This window comes from Corythoichthys intestinalis, chromosome 21 (genome assembly GCF_030265065.1).
Source record: "Corythoichthys intestinalis isolate RoL2023-P3 chromosome 21, ASM3026506v1, whole genome shotgun sequence".
Classification (NCBI taxonomy): domain Eukaryota; kingdom Metazoa; phylum Chordata; class Actinopteri; order Syngnathiformes; family Syngnathidae; genus Corythoichthys; species Corythoichthys intestinalis.
The window spans coordinates 5,688,028-5,709,016 of record NC_080415.1 but is presented as its reverse complement, the minus strand read 5'-3'; the positions used below and the strand labels follow the sequence as shown (position 1 = coordinate 5,709,016).

General features: G+C 40.8%; 1 protein-coding gene across 2 annotated transcripts in view; it reads left to right on the top strand.

The window, feature by feature from the left end:
- ryr2a (ryanodine receptor 2a (cardiac)) overlaps positions 1–20,989 on the top strand; it is a 356,843-nt gene that overhangs the window by 43,076 nt on the left and 292,778 nt on the right. For both annotated transcript variants that reach the window (XM_057825571.1, XM_057825570.1), the window contains exons 12-15: positions 3,456–3,577; positions 7,974–8,157; positions 13,058–13,193; positions 13,273–13,368. In XM_057825571.1, the coding sequence (XP_057681554.1) occupies positions 3,456–3,577; positions 7,974–8,157; positions 13,058–13,193; positions 13,273–13,368 (538 nt within the window). The remainder of the gene's footprint in view (positions 1–3,455; positions 3,578–7,973; positions 8,158–13,057; positions 13,194–13,272; positions 13,369–20,989) is intronic.

Sequence of the window (20,989 nt, the reverse complement as noted above, 5' to 3'; positions counted from 1 at the left end):
GGTGTATTGTATTGTACATTGTTTGGGATTATTGTCTTTTTGTCGATTGGGCAGGAGGATTCGGGAGTGACTGTTGTCAGGGCAACGAGGGTTGTGTATTTTGCCACCTCAGCGTCAAAGGGGCTATTGGAGTCTTGTCAGTCATGTTATCAGTTGGATATCGGGTGTTCTCCAGTGTTCTTAGTGTTGGGACCGGGCTCCGCGGCTTCACCCCCACAGCTGAGCACTCCCTGGTTCATTCAGCGCTAATTAACACAAGGTCCCTTATGAATAAGACGTTTATTTTGAACGACTTCTTTTCGACACATCATTTGGATTTCCTTTTTCTAACGGAGACCTGGCTGAAACCAGGTGAATGCAGCGCCTTTTCGGAGCTCCTCCCATCTGGCTGCTGTTTTTTCAGCACCCCGCGAGCGTCTGGCCGTGGTGGCGGCCTGGCTGCTGTATTCAAGGACAAGTTCAAATGTAGGACCATAACTGCTCATAATTATTCAAGTTTTGAACTGCAGTTATTCTCTATCGCGCTTTCTCCCCCATTGCTTTGTGCCACTATTTATCGGCCCCCTGGTTTTAACAAGGATTTTATCCAGGAGTTTTCTGAGTTTTTATCAGACTTTATTCCAACATTTGGCAGGGTTTTAATTTGCGGGGATTTTAACATTCACGTCTGCTGCTCTGCAAATCAGCTGGCGAATGAGTTTAAAGGACTTCTGGACTCATTTGGCCTCACCCAGTCTGTGAATGCACCAACTCATGAGCATGGTCACACTTTGGATCTGGTGATTTCGCTTGGGCTTTCAGTCTCCATCAGAGAAATAGTGGATACTGCCATCTCGGACTACCTTCCCATCATTTTTGACTTTGCTGCCCCTTTGTCTGCAGAAAAGCAAATTTCTCCAGCTTGTTACCGCCGGCGCATCACTCCATCCACAGCAGGAGAGTTTGTGACTGCATTTGGAGACCTGCAGCAGCATCCTGACGCCGTTCTGCCTTCTCCTGTCTGCTCAGACAGTCTTCTCTCCATTTTTTGTTCCACCTGCACTGCTGTTTTGGACTCCATTGCCCCTCTACGGCAAAAAAGTTCCAAACCCAAAGCCACTCCATGGTTTAATGACTATACCCGCCTGCTTAGGCAAAAATGCAGGCGGGCTGAACGTCAATGGAAAAAGGACAAACTCCATGTTTCTTTGGAATTGCTGAGGGACACCTTGGCTACCTATCAGGAGGCCCTAAAACAGGCCAAGTCGAATTATTTATCTTCTATTATACATAACAGCTCCAGCCATCCAAGACTGCTTTTTAACACAATTGACTCTGTTTTAAACCCGCACCCCACTGTCTTAACTGATGTGTCAGGTGCCACTTGTGAGGAGTTTCTCGCTTTCTTTCAAAACAAAGTCTCTTCGGTCAGGCAAAATGTCTGCAATTCGGGTATCTCATCAGATAATCTACATCCTCCAGAACTGCTCACTGTTTTTGAACAATTTGATCTCCTTTCATTGTCATCTCTGTCTGAAATAGTTAGTGGCATGAAACCCACTAACTGTCCGTTAGATATAATTCCAGCTGGGCTTCTAAAAGAAGTCTTTAGTTGCCTCGGACCAAGTCTGCTGGCTCTTATAAATAACTCTCTCAGTACCGGTTCTGTCCCAGCTGCCTTCAAACAGGCTGTAGTCAGACCCCTTCTTAAAAAACCCCATCTCGACTCCTCCGTGCTGTCCAATTTTAGACCCGTCTCCCACTTGTCTTTCCTTTCTAAAGTTTTAGAAAAAGTTGTTTTTATTCAATTGCAAACATTTCTAGAGACAAACTCCACCCTTGACAAGTTTCAATCAGGCTTCAGGTCCAGACATAGCACTGAGTCAGCACTGTTAAAAGTGCACAACGACATTGCCCTTTCTGTAGATAATGGAAACCCAGCAATCCTTGTTTTACTAGATCTCACAGCAGCATTTGATACAGTCGACCACACAGTCCTTGTATCTCGTCTAGAACACTTTATAGGTATCCGTGGTAAAGCTCTACAGTGGTTTAAATCGTACCTGGAACATAGGACCTTCTCAGTAATGATTGGGGAATTTTCCTCCTCACAAACCTCTCTGTCTTGTGGGGTGCCACAAGGCTCCATTTTAGGGCCTGTTCTCTTTGCACTTTATCTCCTACCTTTAGGATCAGTTATAAAAAAACATAATATCTCTTTTCATTTTTATGCTGATGACCTGCAGCTGTATCTCCCCCTGAGACCCAACGAACAAACTGCTCTCACTAAATTAATGGAGTGCATATCCGATGTGAAGCAGTGGCTAGCGCAAAACTTTTTACATCTTAACGAAAGCAAAACTGAATATATTACTTTTGGCACACCTTCTATGTTAAATGCCCTTGAGCCCAACCCTGGCACTCTGGCTCCCTTTTTTAAAACACATGTTAAAAATCTCGGAGTGATATTCGATTGCAGGCTCAACTTTGAAAAACAGATTAGTTCTGTTGTAAGAGCAAGTTTTTTCCAGCTCCGTCTCCTGGCCAAAGTGAAGCCTTTTCTTACTCGCCACGACTTGGAAAAAGCAATTCACGCTTTTATAAGCTCAAGGCTGGATTACTGCAACGCTCTTTATGTTGGTCTTCCCAAATCCTCAGTTTCTCGTCTCCAACTTGTTCAAAATGCTGCTGCTCGATTTTTAACAGATACACCTAGACGTGAACATATTACCCCCGTGCTATCATCGCTCCACTGGCTTCCAGTCCATTTTAGAATTGATTTTAAACTTTTACTGTTTGTTTTTAATTCTATTAATGGCCAGGCTCCTTCTTACTTATCAGAAATTTTAACCATCCGCAACTCTGGCAGGAGTCTTCGCTCTACCGGCCAACTTCATTTGCAAGTCCCAAGGTCCAAACTCAAACAGTGGGGAGACCGATCTTTTGCGGTTGCTGCACCCAGGTTATGGAATAGTCTTCCCCCAGAAATCCGCACCACTACAAATTTGGGCCTTTTTAAATCTCGTTTAAAGACACACCTTTTTAGACTCGCCTTTCCCCAAGATTAGTTTAGCCTGGTTTTACTTCTTTAGGGTTTTTAATGTTTTCGGATTTTATCTGTTTTATTGTTTTGTTTGGTGTCTGACTAATCGTGATGCGATGGTTCGTTTTTTTTCTTTTCTTTTTTTCCTAATGTCATTTTATAACACTTTCCTGCCTTTTATTTACTATGTGCCATGTTTCTCTTTGTTGTAAAGCACTTTGGGGACCTTTCGGGTTTTGTAAAGGGCTATATAAATAAATTTGATTTGATTTGATTTGATCCCGCCATTTGTTCTGGACTCTCTGGGAGAACTGTGTTTTATTTTTGTGAGACTTTTTCCAATAATTGTATATTTGAACTTTTTAACATGAATTTTGTGGGCCTTGAGAGAGGAAATCAAGGGGTGGTTCAATTGTGTTTTTGCTTACATCAGGCCCTCATGCACCATGAAGGTCACATGGACGATGGGCTGACGTTATCTCGGTCACAGCATGAAGAGAGCCACACAGCCAGGGTCATCCGCAGCACTGTGTTATTGTTCAACCTGTTCATCAGGTGGGTGGCACACATGCATCCAGTCACGCACGCCTATCTAAGTTAATTGGCTGAAGTTCATACATTGATTAATGGCAGTGCCATCACAGAAATACCAGGCCTGCTGTGAAAGGACAGTGAGGTGTTTTAGCATCCAAATAAATATAAGTACAATGTGCTCTGCTCATTCGTGTGTAGGAAGTCAAATTAATTAAAATTACATGGAGTTGATTTTAATTATTGGCATTAGTTGGGTTCTCTCTCAAATAAGCAAAGTACAAATAAGCCTGTTTTTCACAGGTTGTCAAGTCACCAAGTCTAGTCAATACAGTGTGTTTCTAATTAATTTGTATTCAGGATTTAACTTACATTACTGTGTCTTTTTTTCTGGATGTTCTAACATGTGCAGCCTTGTCACATCTTTTTGAGGGTTCTTTCGCGATCCTTGTAAACATGCAATCCAGACCTCCAATGGTTAGCTGGCCTCGTTGGCGCAGACAGGCAGCGCGTCAGTCTCATATTTTTTTTTGCCCCCTTTTCTCTAACCTGTCCTGTTCAGCTGCTTGACACGCAGAATGGAGATCTGAGTGTCTGATTGGTCTGAACAGTTTTAATGTATCATATGGGAGTCACATGGGAGTATGACATACTTCCATTGTGATCATTCAACGTACCTCGTTTATTAGGAGAAAGCAGCGAACAGGTAGGGGTTATGGGGAACAGAAAAGAAGAAGAAAAGAAGGAGAGAGAGACAGAAGAAGCACAAACAACAACAAGAAATACATTGAACGCCTACACTAACTATGAATATGTTGGTGCTATCGTTAGCTAGTTGGGCAGGGGAGGACCCCCTGCTGGAGCAGGTGATCCCCAGCCAACCCACCGACATCCAGCCAGTGGTTCAGTAACTGTGAAGCATTACTCCTCCATGTCAATTTTGAATTTCCTTTTATTAACATACTGTAGATGACTGAACCCCGAGGCATAAGAAACACAGCTACTTAGAATATAATACTAACATTCAACCAAATACATGAACGCAGAACAATTACAAGACTATTACAGTATACTGCATCTCTGTGTACACATATGACCCAATATCAGTGCTTAATTTGTAAATTATAAGGTGCGGGAACGCAAAGTACATATGACAGCGCAGGGATGACGAGACGCACACGGGTCCCTAACATACGCAGAAAATGGTGCTGAAAACAGCAAATGCCCACTTGCCATAATGTGGGACTTACAATCCTTAATTTCAGATAATATCAATGGTATAAATATTCACAAAAATTTACAATTATTTAGGGTAAACTCTGCACAGCACGGCGATTGCCCAAATAACCACTAGTGGGACTTACAGTACACAGTCAGCAATTAGTTTCTCAACTGGTCTAACTTGTAAAACAAAAAAAGAAAAAATTGAGGTTACAATACATAATACAAACCCATTATTTTGTGAGTTTCAACACCCCAACACCCCTCCACCCCCACCCCACCGCCTTACAAATTGTGCGGCCCACACCTGAATTTCCCATAAGGGTACTGGCCTGTTGCTCCGGCTGTTGGTTGTCCACTTGGCTGACTGCTGGCATTGTAGCTGGCCCCCACTCCGGGTGCCGCTGAACCTGACCAGCTGCTGCCACGGTAGCAACCTCTAGCCCCGGCTTGGCTGGCTGTCTGTGAACCTGGCTAGCTGCTGCGGCGCTAGCCTCATGCTACACCCGGTCCGGCCCGTTAGTATGATTGCTGCAGCTGCCCTCATCGCCGGTTGTGGCTTTTCTGACTAGTTTTCAACCAACTTCCTTCTTTTTTGCAAAAATAGCGTAAATGCAACTGTCTTTTTGGCATGTTGAAATACCGTTTGATCCTAGCTGCTTGCTCCCCAGATGCCACAAATTTCCAAAGAGTTTTTTTTTTTTTTTTTTTTTTTAAATGTCAGGGGCGTGATTTGTCGGTCCAGCTTTTTAGTGCATCAACAAATCTCCGACTCTTTCAAATGACGTTAATTTTTTTATAAACAACATTGTTACCGGCGTTCCCATGGGGCCGCTGTCCCGTTTCTATGTGACTGGCATTGCTAATTTGGAGTAGAAGAAGAAGTGGACGAATGTAGGGGGAAAGAGAGAAAGCGTAAAGGAGAGTTGCGCTGGAACGCGTGTTGACTGGCTGATTGTCCCCCGCTGGTTTTTGTTTAGTTAATAAAAGTCTCCATGCAACAGCCATCCGAGGCGTCTCTGTGTTTTTATACATTTCACCACCTCCCCGAAGGAAGAACCAGATGTACAGTTGTGGTCAAAAGTTTACATACACTTGTGAAGAACATAATGTCATGGCTCTCTTGAGTTTCCAGTTATTACTACAACTCTGATTTTTCTCCGATAGAGTGATTGGAACAGATACTTCTTTGTCACAAAAAACATTCATGAAGTTTGGTTGTTTTATGACTTGATTATGGGTTAACAGAAAAAGTGATCAAATCTGCTGGGTCAAAAATATACATACAGCAACACGAATTAGCAATTTTGACTTCTCTGAGGCCATTTAAATAGGGCTCATTGGATGCAAACGCCCACAAACGCTACAATGGGAAAGTTAAAGAGCTCAGCATGGATCTGAAAAAGCGAATCATTGACTTGAACAAGTCAGGAAAGTCACTTGGAGCCATTTCAAAGCAGCTGCAGGTCCCAAGAGCAACAGTGCAAACAATTGTTTGTAAGTATAAAGTGCATTGCACTGTTTTGTCACTGCCACGATCAGGAAGAAAACGCAAGCTATCACCTGCTGCTGAAAGAAAATTGGTCAGGAGGGTGAAGATTCAATCGAGAATCACCAAAAAGCAGATCTGCCAAGAATTAGAAGCTGCTGGAACACAGGTGTCAGTGTCCACAGTCAAGCGTGTTTTGCATCTCCATGGACTGAGAGGCTGCCGTGCAAGAAGGAAGCCCTTGCTCCAAAAGCGGCACCTTAAAGCTCGACTGAAGTTTGCTGCTGATCACATGGACAAAGATAAGACCTTCTGGAGGAAAGTTCTGTGGTCAGACGAAACAAAAAACGAGCTGTTTGGCCACAATGCCCAGCAATATGTTTGGAGGAGAAAAGGTGAGGCCTTTAACCCCAAGTACACCATGCCTACCGTCAAGCACGGTGGTGGTAGTATTATGCTGTGGGGCTGTTTTTCTGCCAATGGAACTGGTGCTTTACAGAGAGTAAATGGGATAATGAAGAAGGAGGATTACCTTCAAATTCTTCAAGATAACCTAACGTCATCAGCCCGAAGATTGGGTCTTGGGCGCAGTTGGGTGTTCCAACAGGACAATGGCCCCAAACACACATCAAAAGTGGTAATGGGATGGCTAAATCAGGCTAGATTTAAGGTTTTCGAATGGCCTTCCAAAAGTCCTGACTTAAACCCCATTGAGAACTTGTAGACAATGCTGAAGAAACAAGTCCATGTCAGAAAGCCATCAAATTTAACTGAACTGCACCAATTCTGTCAAGAGGAGTGGTCAAAGATTCAACCAGAAGCTTGCCAGAAGCTTGTGGATGGCTACCAAAAGCGCCTAATTGAAGTGAAAATGGCCAAGGGACATGTTACCAAATATTAGCGCTGCTGTATGTATATTCTTGACCCAGCAGATTTGATCACTTTTTTCTGTTCACCCATAATAAAGTCATAAAAGAACCAAACTTCATGAATGTTTTTTGTGACAAAGAAGTATCTGTTCCAATCACTCTATCAGAGAAAAATCAGAGTTGTAGAAATAACTGGAAACTCAGGAGAGCCATGACATTATGTTCTTCACAAGTGTATGTAAACTTTTGACCACAACTGTAGGAGCGATGACGAACAAGCCACGGAAATCGCTGGTCCACATATGATTTCATTTTCTATACACGAAAGGTGGGAACACAGGGAGGCCAAAATCAAAAGGTGCCGGATCTTGTTCCGGCAAGATCCGGCACAAATTAACCCCTGCTCAATAAACAGAAGACACATGATCGACATTAACAGGAGATACACTAACAGAAAGGTGTATCGAGCCACGTCTCTTAGAACTACTCCTTATTGTAGTCTGTGACTGCCTGATCTCTTGCCAAAATGTCAACCCAGTAGATGCAAGGGGTAAACTGCCAACAAAAACAAGAAGAAGAACTACTCCATCCCTCCCTCCTAGTAGGAGCCCCTTCAACTCTGGCAGGCGCTGCCCCCCAGCGCCCGGAGGGGAGGGAGAAAAATCATAAAAAACTGACATTTTCCTGAATTTATAAAACCCAGCCAGATGCTACGGAGAGGATGTGTGAAACGAGGACTTTTCCAGGCAAAAGAGGACGTTTGGTCACCCTACTTTACATGCAACATTTCAAGTCAGTCAAACTATGATAAACAAATGAGTCTTTTCTGTGTCATTTACAGGAGTCTCGATACACTAAGAACAAAAGGAAAGAGCACAACTTTTGATATACCAATCGACTCAATCAGTCTGAGTCTTCAGGATCTGATTGGCTACTTCCAGCTACCCGGTGATCAACTAGAACATGAAGATAAGCAGAATCGCCTAAGAGCTCTGAAGAACAGACAAAACCTCTTCCAAGAAGAGGTGATGTGTGTGTGAGTGAGTGTGTTAGAGAATAAGAGAAAATTGTAACTACATCTGCTGCCTTTAAAGAGTTCATAAAAAATACTGTACAGTATATGCTGTATTGTTTTTTTTTTCTAAACTAACCAGTTAGCACTATTCCAGATTTAAGTTTTGGAAAAACCATGTGTTCCACCCTATTGTATTTCATCATAAAATTTATTTTCCAGGGTTGTTGATGTATAACATGGACAACAGGCAGGAATTCAGGAATGTCAATAGTAAAGTACGGATATTTAGAAGGCATTGCACCGATTTTAGAAGTGGCATGCAGCAAAATGTCCTTTACTGGTTATACAAGACCATTGTATACCATGGGCTCTTTGCACAAACTGTCTCGTGCTGTTTAGTCTTTTCCATTCTAAAACTGACTGAACAAAAATTGCATTAATGCTAATTCTGTGTTTACAGGACTTTCCCAATTTTACCTTCAAAGAAGTACATTAGCGTTTTAAAACTTTTTCCTGCGCACCAAGCACTGATCTAGTTTCCTTTTTCAATTCAATTCAATTCAGTTCAATTCAATTTTATTTGTATAGCCCTATATCACAACAAGGTTGTCTCAAAGGGCTTTGCAGAGGCGATATGATACCCAGTCAGAAACAGCAGATAAAATAAATAAAGATGAACTAAATAAAGGTCAAGTCCTGGGCATCCCCCATCCTTAGACCCTCCATGTCGGCAAGGAAAAACTCCAAAAACTCTTTGGGAGAAAATGAGAAACCTTAGGGAGTACCACAGTCAGGAGAGATCCACTCTCAGGACAGATAGACAGGATGCACCAGGACTGCTAATGGGAATTAGCAGACGGTGTTACAGTTTGTAAAGATGCAATAGAGTAAGGGAACAAGAAGAGGTCCATCTAGCCAGATGACACGGGGGAGTGGGGGGGGGGGGGGCAACGAGGACGCCCATCCAGCCAGGGGTCCTGATAGTCAGGAGGCTGCAGCTGAAAAATAACTATGGTGACTAGTGATGAAGAGACTAGTCAACTAGATATTAAAATTTGAAAATAAAAATAAATTAAGACAAGTGGTAGGTAGAGTAAGAAAAAGGAGATAGGACTCAGTGGCTGTACTTCCCCCAGCATTATAGCTTCTAGTGCAGCTTAGACTGAACTGTGAGTCTAGTCCGATTTCAACTAGCCTGACCCTAAGCTTTGTCGAATAGGAACATTTTTAGTCTAATCTTAAATGTACAGACTGCCTCTGCTTCTTTAATACTAGCTGGAAGCTGATTCCAAAAAACACGACCTTGGTGGCTAAAGGCTCTAGCTCTGACGGTACTTTTAGAAATGATAAGTTTGGGTCAAATAGAACTCCTAGGTTTTTAACTGTGGTGCTGGAGGCTACACTTACATTGTCCAGAGTGACTATGTGGGCAGTTAAAGAGTCTCTCACACTTTTTGGGCCTATTATATATTATTTTGGCATGCTGATAGACTCTTCTAAAGATGTTTACTCTTGATATAGCTTATCAATTTCAGGGTACGTAGCTAATTGGTTCGTGGTTGTCCAGGCCACTAAAAAAATGGAACGGACAAAGTAAAAGTAATAAAACATACAACAGTCCCAATCTGGCAAGTGTGTGAAAAGTATACAGTAGAATGAGTGATTTATAGTTCTGTAACATCTCAAAAAACACCTAAGTATCATTAGCCAATCAGCTGAAGGCTTAGGTTCAAGTGCCTATGACATCAAAAAGCATGTTTATTTCATATCCCACACGGTATTTTATGCTCTTAAATGAAATGGACCGCTTGGATGTGTGTGGAAGCGATCGTTTTACTTATTCAATTTTTGAATCCCGCACAATGAAAATGAGTGACTTCCTGGATTTACAAAGAATTCGAATGTGACTTCACCCGGGTCAGCATCTCACAATACAGAATTGCTTGATAGCATGCAGATGGACTGTGGATTCAGTTGATTTTGTGTATTTTTCGCATCACGCCAGCCAAATGTGCTGCAGGGTTTTGTTGCTGCACCAGGGAGAGGCCTGTGAGCCTTTTTGGGTTTCAAAAGGTTCTCGTTCAACCCGAGATTGGCCGAAACAAGTCTGACAACTGTGGGACCATAGGACTTACGAGGAAGTGTGTAAACATCGTGTGTTGTATTATGTCAAATACTGGGATTATGGCACACATTTTAACACGAAGGTTTCTTGCATTTTGTGGCTGACAATGCTCCTTGTCCACCGAGAATGCCACCCGGCCGACGATAGGCCCCCTCGGTCCTTTTCGCGTGCCCGCCGGAAGAGCACTATACTCGGCTTATGCTCGTGAGGTTTTCCATATCGTCCAGGGCCCCGTCTGCCCCCTTCGTGTGCCTGGCAATAGACCACTATCCTCGGGTTGGGCTCGGGCAGCTATGCGCTCCTCCGACGTCGGCTGGTTTGTCCGGCGGTCGTTCTCCAGCTGCTGCCCTGGCAAACGGGCTCTCCTGCCCGCAGCAGAGGAACGATGAGCTGTCACCTTCTCGCTACCGGCAGGGTTGCCGATCCCTGAAGACAATCAACAACCCCGCCGCCGTGTGAAATGATCCGGGGCAGTTTTGTGTGATTTTTTTTTGCTTAGAAAGGCGAGAATAAGACTTGGAAACGCCGCTCGGTTTGGGTTAGCATGTCTGCCAACTGTCATGCCTCCTGATTTGTTTATGCTCTCCGAAGGGAGGGAAATGACAAAAGCCGGATTAAATCCGGTGGCATAAAATATCGTTCGGAAGGTGTAAAAAGTTGACAGTTTTGAGCATTATGGAGTAATTTTACCATGTACTGAATAAACGCATTTTTAATATTTCATATTTCATTCAGCACAATTATTATTATTTGTCATGACCATACCATTAATTCAGCAATTGGGGAAAAATACTTGGATAAAAAGAATATCATGTAAAAATATTGGAGTACAGAGATTGAAACAGTGACATTTTGCTGCTCTCTTCATCACATTTTCCTCGTTCTGAATAATTCCCCCTCAATGGGCTGAATTCTAAATCAGATGATCTTTTGACCCAGCCGACATTATCCTCCAGCTGGGGACGCTAGAGCGCTATAATGACAGGCAGGGGCTAAACGGCAGATTAAAAGACTAATTTCTTGTCATCTGCGCTCTGTCAAATTGTTGTATATAGTTGAATCGTCTCAAAATATGATTCAAATTCACATAGTAATGATATTTAACATTTTTTTAATGCCGTTGCAGGCACTTTAAGTCACTTGATATAACTATGTCTTGCTCAGTATTTGCAGATACTGTATTGAGCAGTACGAATGGAAGCCCAGAGCCCCAGATTGAACTCTTGATCCCACAATTGTGAGGCAGATGTACTAATTACCGTATTTTTCGGACTATAAATCGCAGTTTTTTTTCATAGTTTGGCAGAGGGTGCGTCTTATACTCTGGAACGTGTATATTATGTGTGATTATTTACGGTCGGGTCGGGCCAACCTCTATCTCGCTAACTTTTTTTTCAAATAAATATATAGTCATATATTTATACTAAAACGATGTATGGATTTGAAATAAAATTAATAATTTTGGATAAAACAGAGAAGGCGCTGTGCATGCCTGTGCACGTGAACGCAGTGGCTCTCTTTTCAATCTTCCCCTTCCGGACCCTGGCACCTTCCGCGAGCATAACCTTTTCGATATGGAGCAGCTATAGGAGTGAAAAACAAACTAGACAGGGGAATTGAAAAGCAAACAACTGCGGTAGGAGTGGGATATGGAAAGGATTGAAATTGATTGTTGAAGATGCTATACGGAAACCTGTGTCGGCTTCGCTGAATGTAAAACGAATGTGGCGCTCATACGAGAAATATATTTAACAAACTTTTCCAGCATTACTTTGTTATGTGAATGCATTTATAAGGATCATAAAAATATGTAGACTATTTAAACATTGAGAAAACTTGCAATTTTTTTCTGCCAATTCAAGATTAAAATGAATGTCAAACTATCCGCCTGTTAGAACAGACACGCAAATATAAAAGATATAAATGTTTATTGAATATCCATTTTACTGTCTTGTTTAACTGGGAGAATTTGTTTCAAAACACAGGCTTTAATTTGTTATCATTATGCATATATGCACCGGCATCGTCAATAACGTGATCACATAAAACGCAACCATGCATCGCATCCCCGCATTTCCTCCTTCTCCTGAGTCCCCACAAATAAAACATAAAATTTTGTTTTATTCGGGCTCCTGCCTACAAATAAAATGTAACATTTCGGGGGGGTTTCGACTCGAGCAAGCAAATCAAGTTGATTGATCGGGCTCAGGCCGCGTTGGGCTTTAATACTCTGTTGGGTCGGGCTGGATTTTTTAGGGTCGATCTAACTTCTAACGTCATGTAATATTAGCATACCGTACACCTATTCAGCCTGTTCTCTATTGTAGTTTAAATTGCCTTTCAAGATGACATGTCTGTTCTTGGTGCTGAATTCCATCAAATAAATTTCCCCCTAAAAATGCGACTTATACTCCAGTGCGACTTATATATGTTTTTTTTCCTTTTCATTGCGCATTTTTTGGCTGGTGCGACTTATACTCAGGTGCGACGTTTAGTCCGAAAAATACGGTACTCATTCACCGTGCCCCGTTTGTTTTCTTTTGGAAGAAAAATAAGTAACTTTTGAAAGGCTCAAACTCTGCTTTAAAGTCAGGAATATGCCTACCGAAAGTGGGAGGAAATCAAAACCAGAAAAGGGTGAGCAGCAACATCCCTGGTAGATGTGATGTCACGACACTCTGTGCAAAGAGCCCATTTATAGTGATATGGAATCTAATTAGTATTCGCATTTTGAAGTCTCACTATGAAGGGAATTGGCTGAATAAGATACCATTTGTGTCTATAGGGAGTGATTGCCTTGGTCCTGAAGTGTATCGATCGACTCCATGTCTACAGCAGCGCAGCCCATTTTACAGAAGCAGCTGGAAGGGAGGTCGGAGAGGCATGGAGCTCCAGCCTCAACTCTCTCTACCAACTATTGGGTATGAACACAAGCACATTAGTAGATGTTATATCAATCAAACATTATTCTCATTCCCTGCTCCCTTTTATCTCTTCTAGCTGCACTCATCAGGGGGAACAGAAAGAACTGTGCTCAGTTTTCAGGTTCCTTAGACTGGCTTATCAGCAGACTGGAGAGACTGGAGGCCTCCTCCGGTACGTTGGCAAGGCTTTGATAACAATAACACCTGACCCATTTCCGAAATGAGTTGTACTACTCTGGAAGTTGCGGAGAAATGGATACCCCCCCCCCCCCCCCCCCCCATTGGCTTCCTGGCAACATTCCAAGATATCAATCTAAAACCAATTAACTTTTACAAAAAACACCTCACTAGTAACCCAAATTTTCTAACCTTGGCTTCACTTATCCTTTATGTATCCTGGATGAAGTGTTGCATGGAAGTGTGAAGCCTATCCAAGTTACCTCTGGGTTTTTTGTAGTTGTCTTGATAGAATTCCATGCCTTTTCAACAAGGGCGTAGGTTTGCATAGGGACGGTAGGGACAAAACACTACCAACTTTTCAGGATGCTCAAATTATCCCCACCAATTAATTTATTATTAATTATTTTCATTATGTTCAGACTTACATGTACCTTTTTTCACTTGCTGAATGTGCCAGTCCATTTTCCCCCCACCTCAACACACATTTGATTGGCTGATGACTTGACCCCCCCCCCCCCCCCCCACACACACACACACACACGAGATATTAGAGATATTAGGGATATTAGATGTGTGCTTTTCAGCCAGCAGCAGCCACTGTAAGAAATGTAAAAAGTAGGGCTTTCAAAATTATCGGGTTAACGGGCGGTAATTAATTTTTTAAAATTAATCACGTTAAAATATTTGACGCATTTAGGGCTGCAGCTATCGAATATTTTAGTAATCGAGTATTCGACTGAAAATTCTATCGATTAATCGAGTAATTGGATAAAACTTTTTTTTTTAGGTAAAGAGCAATTATAAATATACATGAGGAAAAAAAGACATTTAATCTAATATTGAACCATTTTCAGTCAATCAATGTCTTTATTTTCGATTTACATTGTTGAAAAAAAAAATTCACTGCTTTCACTCAAAAAACGGCTGTTTACTAACGCTGACCAGACGCGGCCGAGTCTGTCATTTCGCATCTAGTCCTAAATGCATGCGATATCTATGAGACGCATCGGACACTACCTGCTACCAAACTAGCATCATGCGGGCGTAGTTTTTAGCAACGTCAGCATAGTTGGTAGCGGCTGTCGGCTGCAGTAAGTTTTTTTTTTTTTTGCTTCTTCCTCTACGCACGTGACGTCAGTGCGTTGTCCCGCATTAAAAGTAGTCCGGGCAAAATGTGATGCTTAGAGCTGGCAAAATTAAACGATTCCTCAAGGTGAATAAAATCACTTGGATCAGTTTTTAAACTCGAGTTACTCGAGTATTCGTTTCAGCTCTAGACGCATTTAACGCACATGCCCCGCTCAAACAGATTAAAATGACAGCACAGTGTCATGTCCACTTGTTACTTGTGTTTTGTTGGTGTTTTGTTGCCCCCCTGCTGGCGCTTGGGTGCGACTGATTTTATGGGTTTCAGCACCATGAGCATTGTGTAATTATTGACATCAACAATGGCGAGCTACTAGTTTATTTTTTGATTGAAAATTTTACAAATTTTACTAAAATGATAACATTAAGAGGGGTTTTATATAAAACTTCTATAACTTGTACTAACATTTATCTTTTAAGAACTACAAGTCTTTCTATCCATGGATCGCTTTAACAGAATGTTAATAATGTTAATGCTAGCTTGTTGATTTATTGTTATAATAAACAAATACAGTACTTATGTACAGTATGTTGAATGTATATATCCGTCTTGTTTCTTTTCTTTCCATTCCAACAATAATTTACAGAAAAATATGGCATATTTGATAGATGGTTTGAATTGCGATTAATTAAGATTAATTCATTTTTAAGCTGTGATTAACTCGATTAAAAATTTTAATCATTTGACAGCCCTCGTTAAAAGACATCAATGTTGTGGAAGTGGGGAACACACCACTTATTTTGCTATTGAAAGTCCGACCTGCATCAGAGTTAGCATAACATTAAACTGTGTGAACTCTAACCTGCAAAACTAAAAAAAAGTAGGAAGCTGCTTAGAGAGAAATCTCTTCCTGTATGTGTTTTCTACTGTTCACATTAAATCAACAGTGAGAAATGTAGCGAACCGAGGTTTACCCCCGTTTCCCCAATTTTACTTTTTATTTTATTTATGTGGATTTAAATCAGTCCACAGGAACTTTCATTTTTTTGTTGCGTTTGGCTGGTGTTTTAATTGAAGGAAAGCTCCATTTTTATTTAATTTTCCTATCCCCTGTTTAAAAAGTTTTTTTCAGTTATATTGAAATTATTTATTTAGACAATCTTGAGTGGTCTTAAGACAATTTTTTTTGAGTTCCTGGATATTTAAGAGATGCTTAACAAGCTTGTATTTATAGTGTATGTTAATATAATTAAGTGATGCTCAAATAACGCAGTTTAAATTTGCTCATAAAATCCGGACATTTTTTCTGAACGTTTTCAAAATGTTTCTTTCATAATTTTTGAAAACAAAGATTTGAACTGAACAGTGTAGGCTGAACCAATATACATAAAAGTTAGTATAAGTCAATAGAGATTTATTTTGCATTGATCATTATGAATGTCCCGTCCCCAGCAAAAAGTGTTCATGCAGGTTATGCCATATCGTTCATACCAAGGTTGAGACCAAACCTATGCCCTCGCTTTTCAACATGGAATTTTAAACATAAGAGAACTTGAGGCAAAACAAAGGACACATCAGGATTGGGCGATATGTATAAACAAAAAAGGATCAAAATCCCCCCCCCGCATCATTAATTTTCTATTGTTTTTTTCTTCAACAAACCATAGAGTTTCTTTGAGCTGCTATTTTTTACCCTGCTGCTTTTTTAAAATAAGCATCTTATATATGGATTTTTTTTTTTAACCTTTGTCTTGTGTTGGAGTCGGTACCGACCTATTTGCTGTTTTAAATAATTATGAGCACTGCGTATTTTTTGGTATCACATTGAATGACTTTATCAGGAACATAAACTATTTCTTTAAATTTAATTAACTAAAATAATTTAATTTTTTGTTTCTTTATAAAATACTGTGAGGAAAATTATGACATTTGTGGTGTTAGGGTCGTTTTTGACCCGGTTGAAATGTAAGACCAAAAGCGCTGTCAAATTTAACGCGTTAACGGGCGGCAATTAATTTTTTAAATTAGTCACGTTAAAATATTTGACGCATTTAATGCACGCGTTCATTGGACCGAAGCGTTTATTGGCATCAGCTTCGGTAACTCCTTCATAACAAACATAAGTATCATATAGTGAAAGCACAGCAAAAATAATATTCCTATCTCTGTGAAAAAAAAATGTTCACAAAAAGAAAAGCGCTTCAGTCTGTATTAATGAGGCTCTTTTTTCACACTGTTAAAGAATAATGCAAAGAGTTTAGCTCAACAAATACACTGGATGGAAATATTTAGTCACAATATACAAACTATCAGAGGTCTCGTATGTTGTGAAGCCAGCACTCAAATGACCGTGAAGTACAATGGATGGACAAGTAAACAGGGAACTAGGGATTGGCTTGATTTCTAAGTAATTTAAAACTCGCCATTGACAACTTGTGGTGTATTTCAATCACTACCTTACGTAGTTAAAGACACTGTGGAAGAACGGCAGGGAGCCCATGTGACGTCACCGCTCGGCGACGTCAACAATGACGAGCTACTAGTTTATTTTTTTATTTATTTAAAATTTTACAAATTCTATTAAAACGAAAACATTAAGAGGGGTTTTAATATAAAATTACTATAACTTGTACTAACATTTATCTTTTAAGAACTACAAGTCTTTCTATCCGTGGATCGCTTTAACAGAAGGAATGTTAATAATGTTAATGCCATCTTGTGAATTTATTGTTATAATAAACAAATACAGTACTTATGTACAGTATGTTGAATGTATATATCCGTCTTGTGTCTTATCTTTCCATTCGAACAATAATTTACAGAAAAATATGGCATATTTTAGAGATGGTTTGAATTGCAATTAATTACGATTAATTAATTTTTAAGCTGTGATTAACTCGATTAAAAATTTTAATCGTTTGACACCCCTACTAAAAATACAATGATATGTGCCAAACTTGAGCCAACAGTCCACAAGAAACCCCTACCCCATCCACTAAAGCTTTTCAAGACTTGCCTAGGCATGACAGACTAGGTCAGTTTGAAGTTTGTGATTGACAGAGTAAGCATTTCAGATTACATAGCTCAACAATGAGGCAAACTTTCACTGAAAACCAAGCTCAATAACGTACCCATCATTCCTTTCAGGCAGATTAAAAGTCTAGGTGACATCCGAGACAGCACATCCTTCTGCTCCCATTATAACAACACTACCAGATCAGCCTACATCCACCTTCGTAATATCTCTCGTCTCCTTCCTTCTCTCACCCCCCTCACCGTCGCCACTCTTGTGTGCAGTCTAGTCACCTCCCGGATTGACTATTATAACTCACTCCTCTATGGTCTCCCTAACAAATCCCTCCAGAAACTGCAGCTCCTCAAAACGCAGCAGCACACCTCATTACTCGAACCCCCACCACTCTCCACATCACCCCCATCTTCCGTCAACTCCACTGGCTCCCAATTAAACAAAGAATTGTATACAAAATTCTCCTCATCACCGTCAAAGCACTTCACGGACCGGCCCCATCCTATATAGCAGTGGTCCCCAACCTTTTTTTGCACCACGGAACAGTGTGACATGGGCCTTTTTTCACGGACCGGTGTTCTGTCAAATTTTTCACCCCACCAGAAATTGTAACTTTGCGGTTCTGTGCATGCGCTTCATGTTAAAAATTGCTGCAAATGCAGCGGTTCCAAAGTAAACACTACAAACTTCCTTTAAAGAAAGGAATATTTACTTACCTTCGATCATGACAGACATATAGAAAAGTTCTCCTCAGACACATCCTGCCGTGTTAGCTGCGCACAACAACTGCACACCGCTCTCTCACTGTTAACGTCTTCGCCGTGTCGTTAAGCATTAATTTCATAGGCGGAGTTTGACTTTTGGGGCAGGGGGGGCACAACATGTCGATGACCCCGAAACTTAGTGTCAGCAATAAAATTAACTTACGAGAATATTTATACTAATAAGTTGACAATGAGCGTTTTTTGTTTCCCATCATTCTTGAGGGGAATTTTAAATCAGGATGCTTCGGAAATACTTTTCACCAAGATCGTCATCCATTGAATATGGTACGCCCGCCGGTGTCTTGCCAATGTAGTTACCCCAGTCAAAAATTGTATCCCCTGGGCGTGGCCATATGGAGGTACATCTGTGTCTTTATTATTCAATCAAATATAATGTTGCTTCAATCAGAATATATATTTTCAACCCCCCAAAAATTGGCTTCAATCAAAAAAATGTGTTTGAAGGCAAAAATAAATTTTAAAATAAACTAAAAAAAAAAAAAATGCATGTTTTTTTTTTTTGTTTTGTTTTGTTTTTTTTTGGTTCAAGTAATGTTGATTTGTGATTTGTGCCACATTTAGGCTAGGACATTTTTGTCTTTATTATTCAATCAAAAAATGAGTTGCTTCAAAAAAAAATATTTTTAAAAATAAAACACTTCAATTAAAAAAAAAAAAAAATTCAATCATAAAAAAGTTTTTGAATGCGAAAAAAATGTGCATTTGAACACTTAATTTTTTACTGAAAAAGTTGTCTTTGATTGAAGAAATCCTTTTTGTGTTTTGGCCATATTGTGGGTAGGACATTTGTGTCTAAATCATTCAATCCCCCAAAAAAGTTGCTTCAATCAAAAAAAAAAAAATCATTTGAAAAATAAAATTGCCCTCCCCTAATTTTTTTGGGTGAAAATTATATGCAAAGCAAATGACCTTCTAAGTTGCTAGTCACATGATCTTTTCAAAAAATAATTTTGACCAATTATAGAAATATATTTTTTGTTCATTTCATTCATTTTTGTTGCCGTTTTATTGCAAGCAACCATTATATATATGGGAAAGACAATTATATGCAATGACACTTTTCAGCCACTGGGGGAGGCCAGGCCCCCCCTTAAACCCTGCTTATGATTAATTTACGCCATTTTTGTGTTGCAAACATTTGTTTAAGATGTAACTTGTTTATTTAGCACCTTTGAATAACATTGAGAGTCCAACTGAATGTAAAAGAGGCCTTATTCACCACCACAAAAGCTTTAGGAGCAAAGTATTACAAGGGAGCAAAATTTGACAGAACACTGGCAATGTGTGGCAGAAAATTACAGTTAATATAAAATAACAAGACGTGGCTACAAATGAACGTTAAGTGCAGGGAAAATGCAACTCACCATACGTTGAATCAACCTTTTTTAACAGCGGCCTCTCCTAGAACATGACGGCAAATATCCTTGGTCGCAGGCATAATGAGTTCTTCTCCAATCATGAAAGGTTGGGCTATAGCAATATAGTTCGCCACGAGGGTTGATGTTCTCAGTGCAGTTGCTTTTGTTGCCTCATCTGTTAGCTTTTAGTCACATATTATGCGGAATGTACTTGGCTGTACTCTGCTTTACTGGCTCAGCAGGTGGCCTTTTTCCTGCAAAAATGTTGTACAGAAATGTCGCCGCCCGCTGCACATAGTCAACAGCAACTAACGTTACTGTTTACATTGACTGACGCTGGGCTGCTATAGGTATGCAAACCACTAGATGGTAACGTACACAAATCTCTACTCGGATTAGTCAATAGAGTAGACAGGCATATTGATGTGTCAAGAGGCACAGGCCAGACTCCGGTCGTTAACAAATGATTTATTATTTCTCTGCAGCCCGGTTGTAAACGCGCCTCGGACCGGTACCGGTCCTGGCCCAGTGGTTGGGGATCACTGCTATATAGTATCTAACCTCCTTTGTATTTGTTCCTCTTCTTCCCACCACCTCTCTGTCCCTTGTGACCGTCTCGCCTCCGTCGGTTCCAGAGCATTTAGACAATCTGCCCCCCCAACTCTGGAACACCCTACTGCCTGAAATTCGCAACATATCTACTGTCTCACTTTTTAAATCCCTACACAAAAGACATTAGTTCAATCTTTCTTACTCACCTGATCCTTAGCTTTGTTTCTCGACCTCCTAATTTTCTATTACTTTATCCGGCTTCTAATTTTATGTTTGTTAATTTTGAAGGTCTTGTACAGTGTCCTTGAGTGTTTTGAAAGGCACTGGAAATCAAATGAATTATCATTATTATAATTAAGTGGGTTGCAGGTAGGCAAAAACTCGGACATGGGAGGAGTTCGGCGAGGCCATGGAAAACGACTTCCGGACAGCTTCGAGGAAATTCTGGTCCACCATCCGGCGTCTGAGGAGAGGAAAGCAGTGCACCATTAACACTGTGTATAGTGAAGATGGTGTACTGCTGACCTCGACTCGGGACGTCGTGAGTAGGTGGGGAGAATACTTCGAAGCCCTCCTCAATTCCACCGACACGCCTTCCTTTGAGGGAGCAGAGTCTGGGGACTCTGAGGTGGGCTCTTCGATCTCTGGGGTTGAAGTCACTGAGGCGGTTGGTAAGCTCCTCGGTGGCAAGGCCCCAGGGGTAGATGAGATCCGCCCGGAGTTCCTAAAGGCTCTGGATGTTGTAGGGCTGTCATGGCTGACACGCCTCTACAACATTGCGTGGACATCGGGGACAGTGCCTC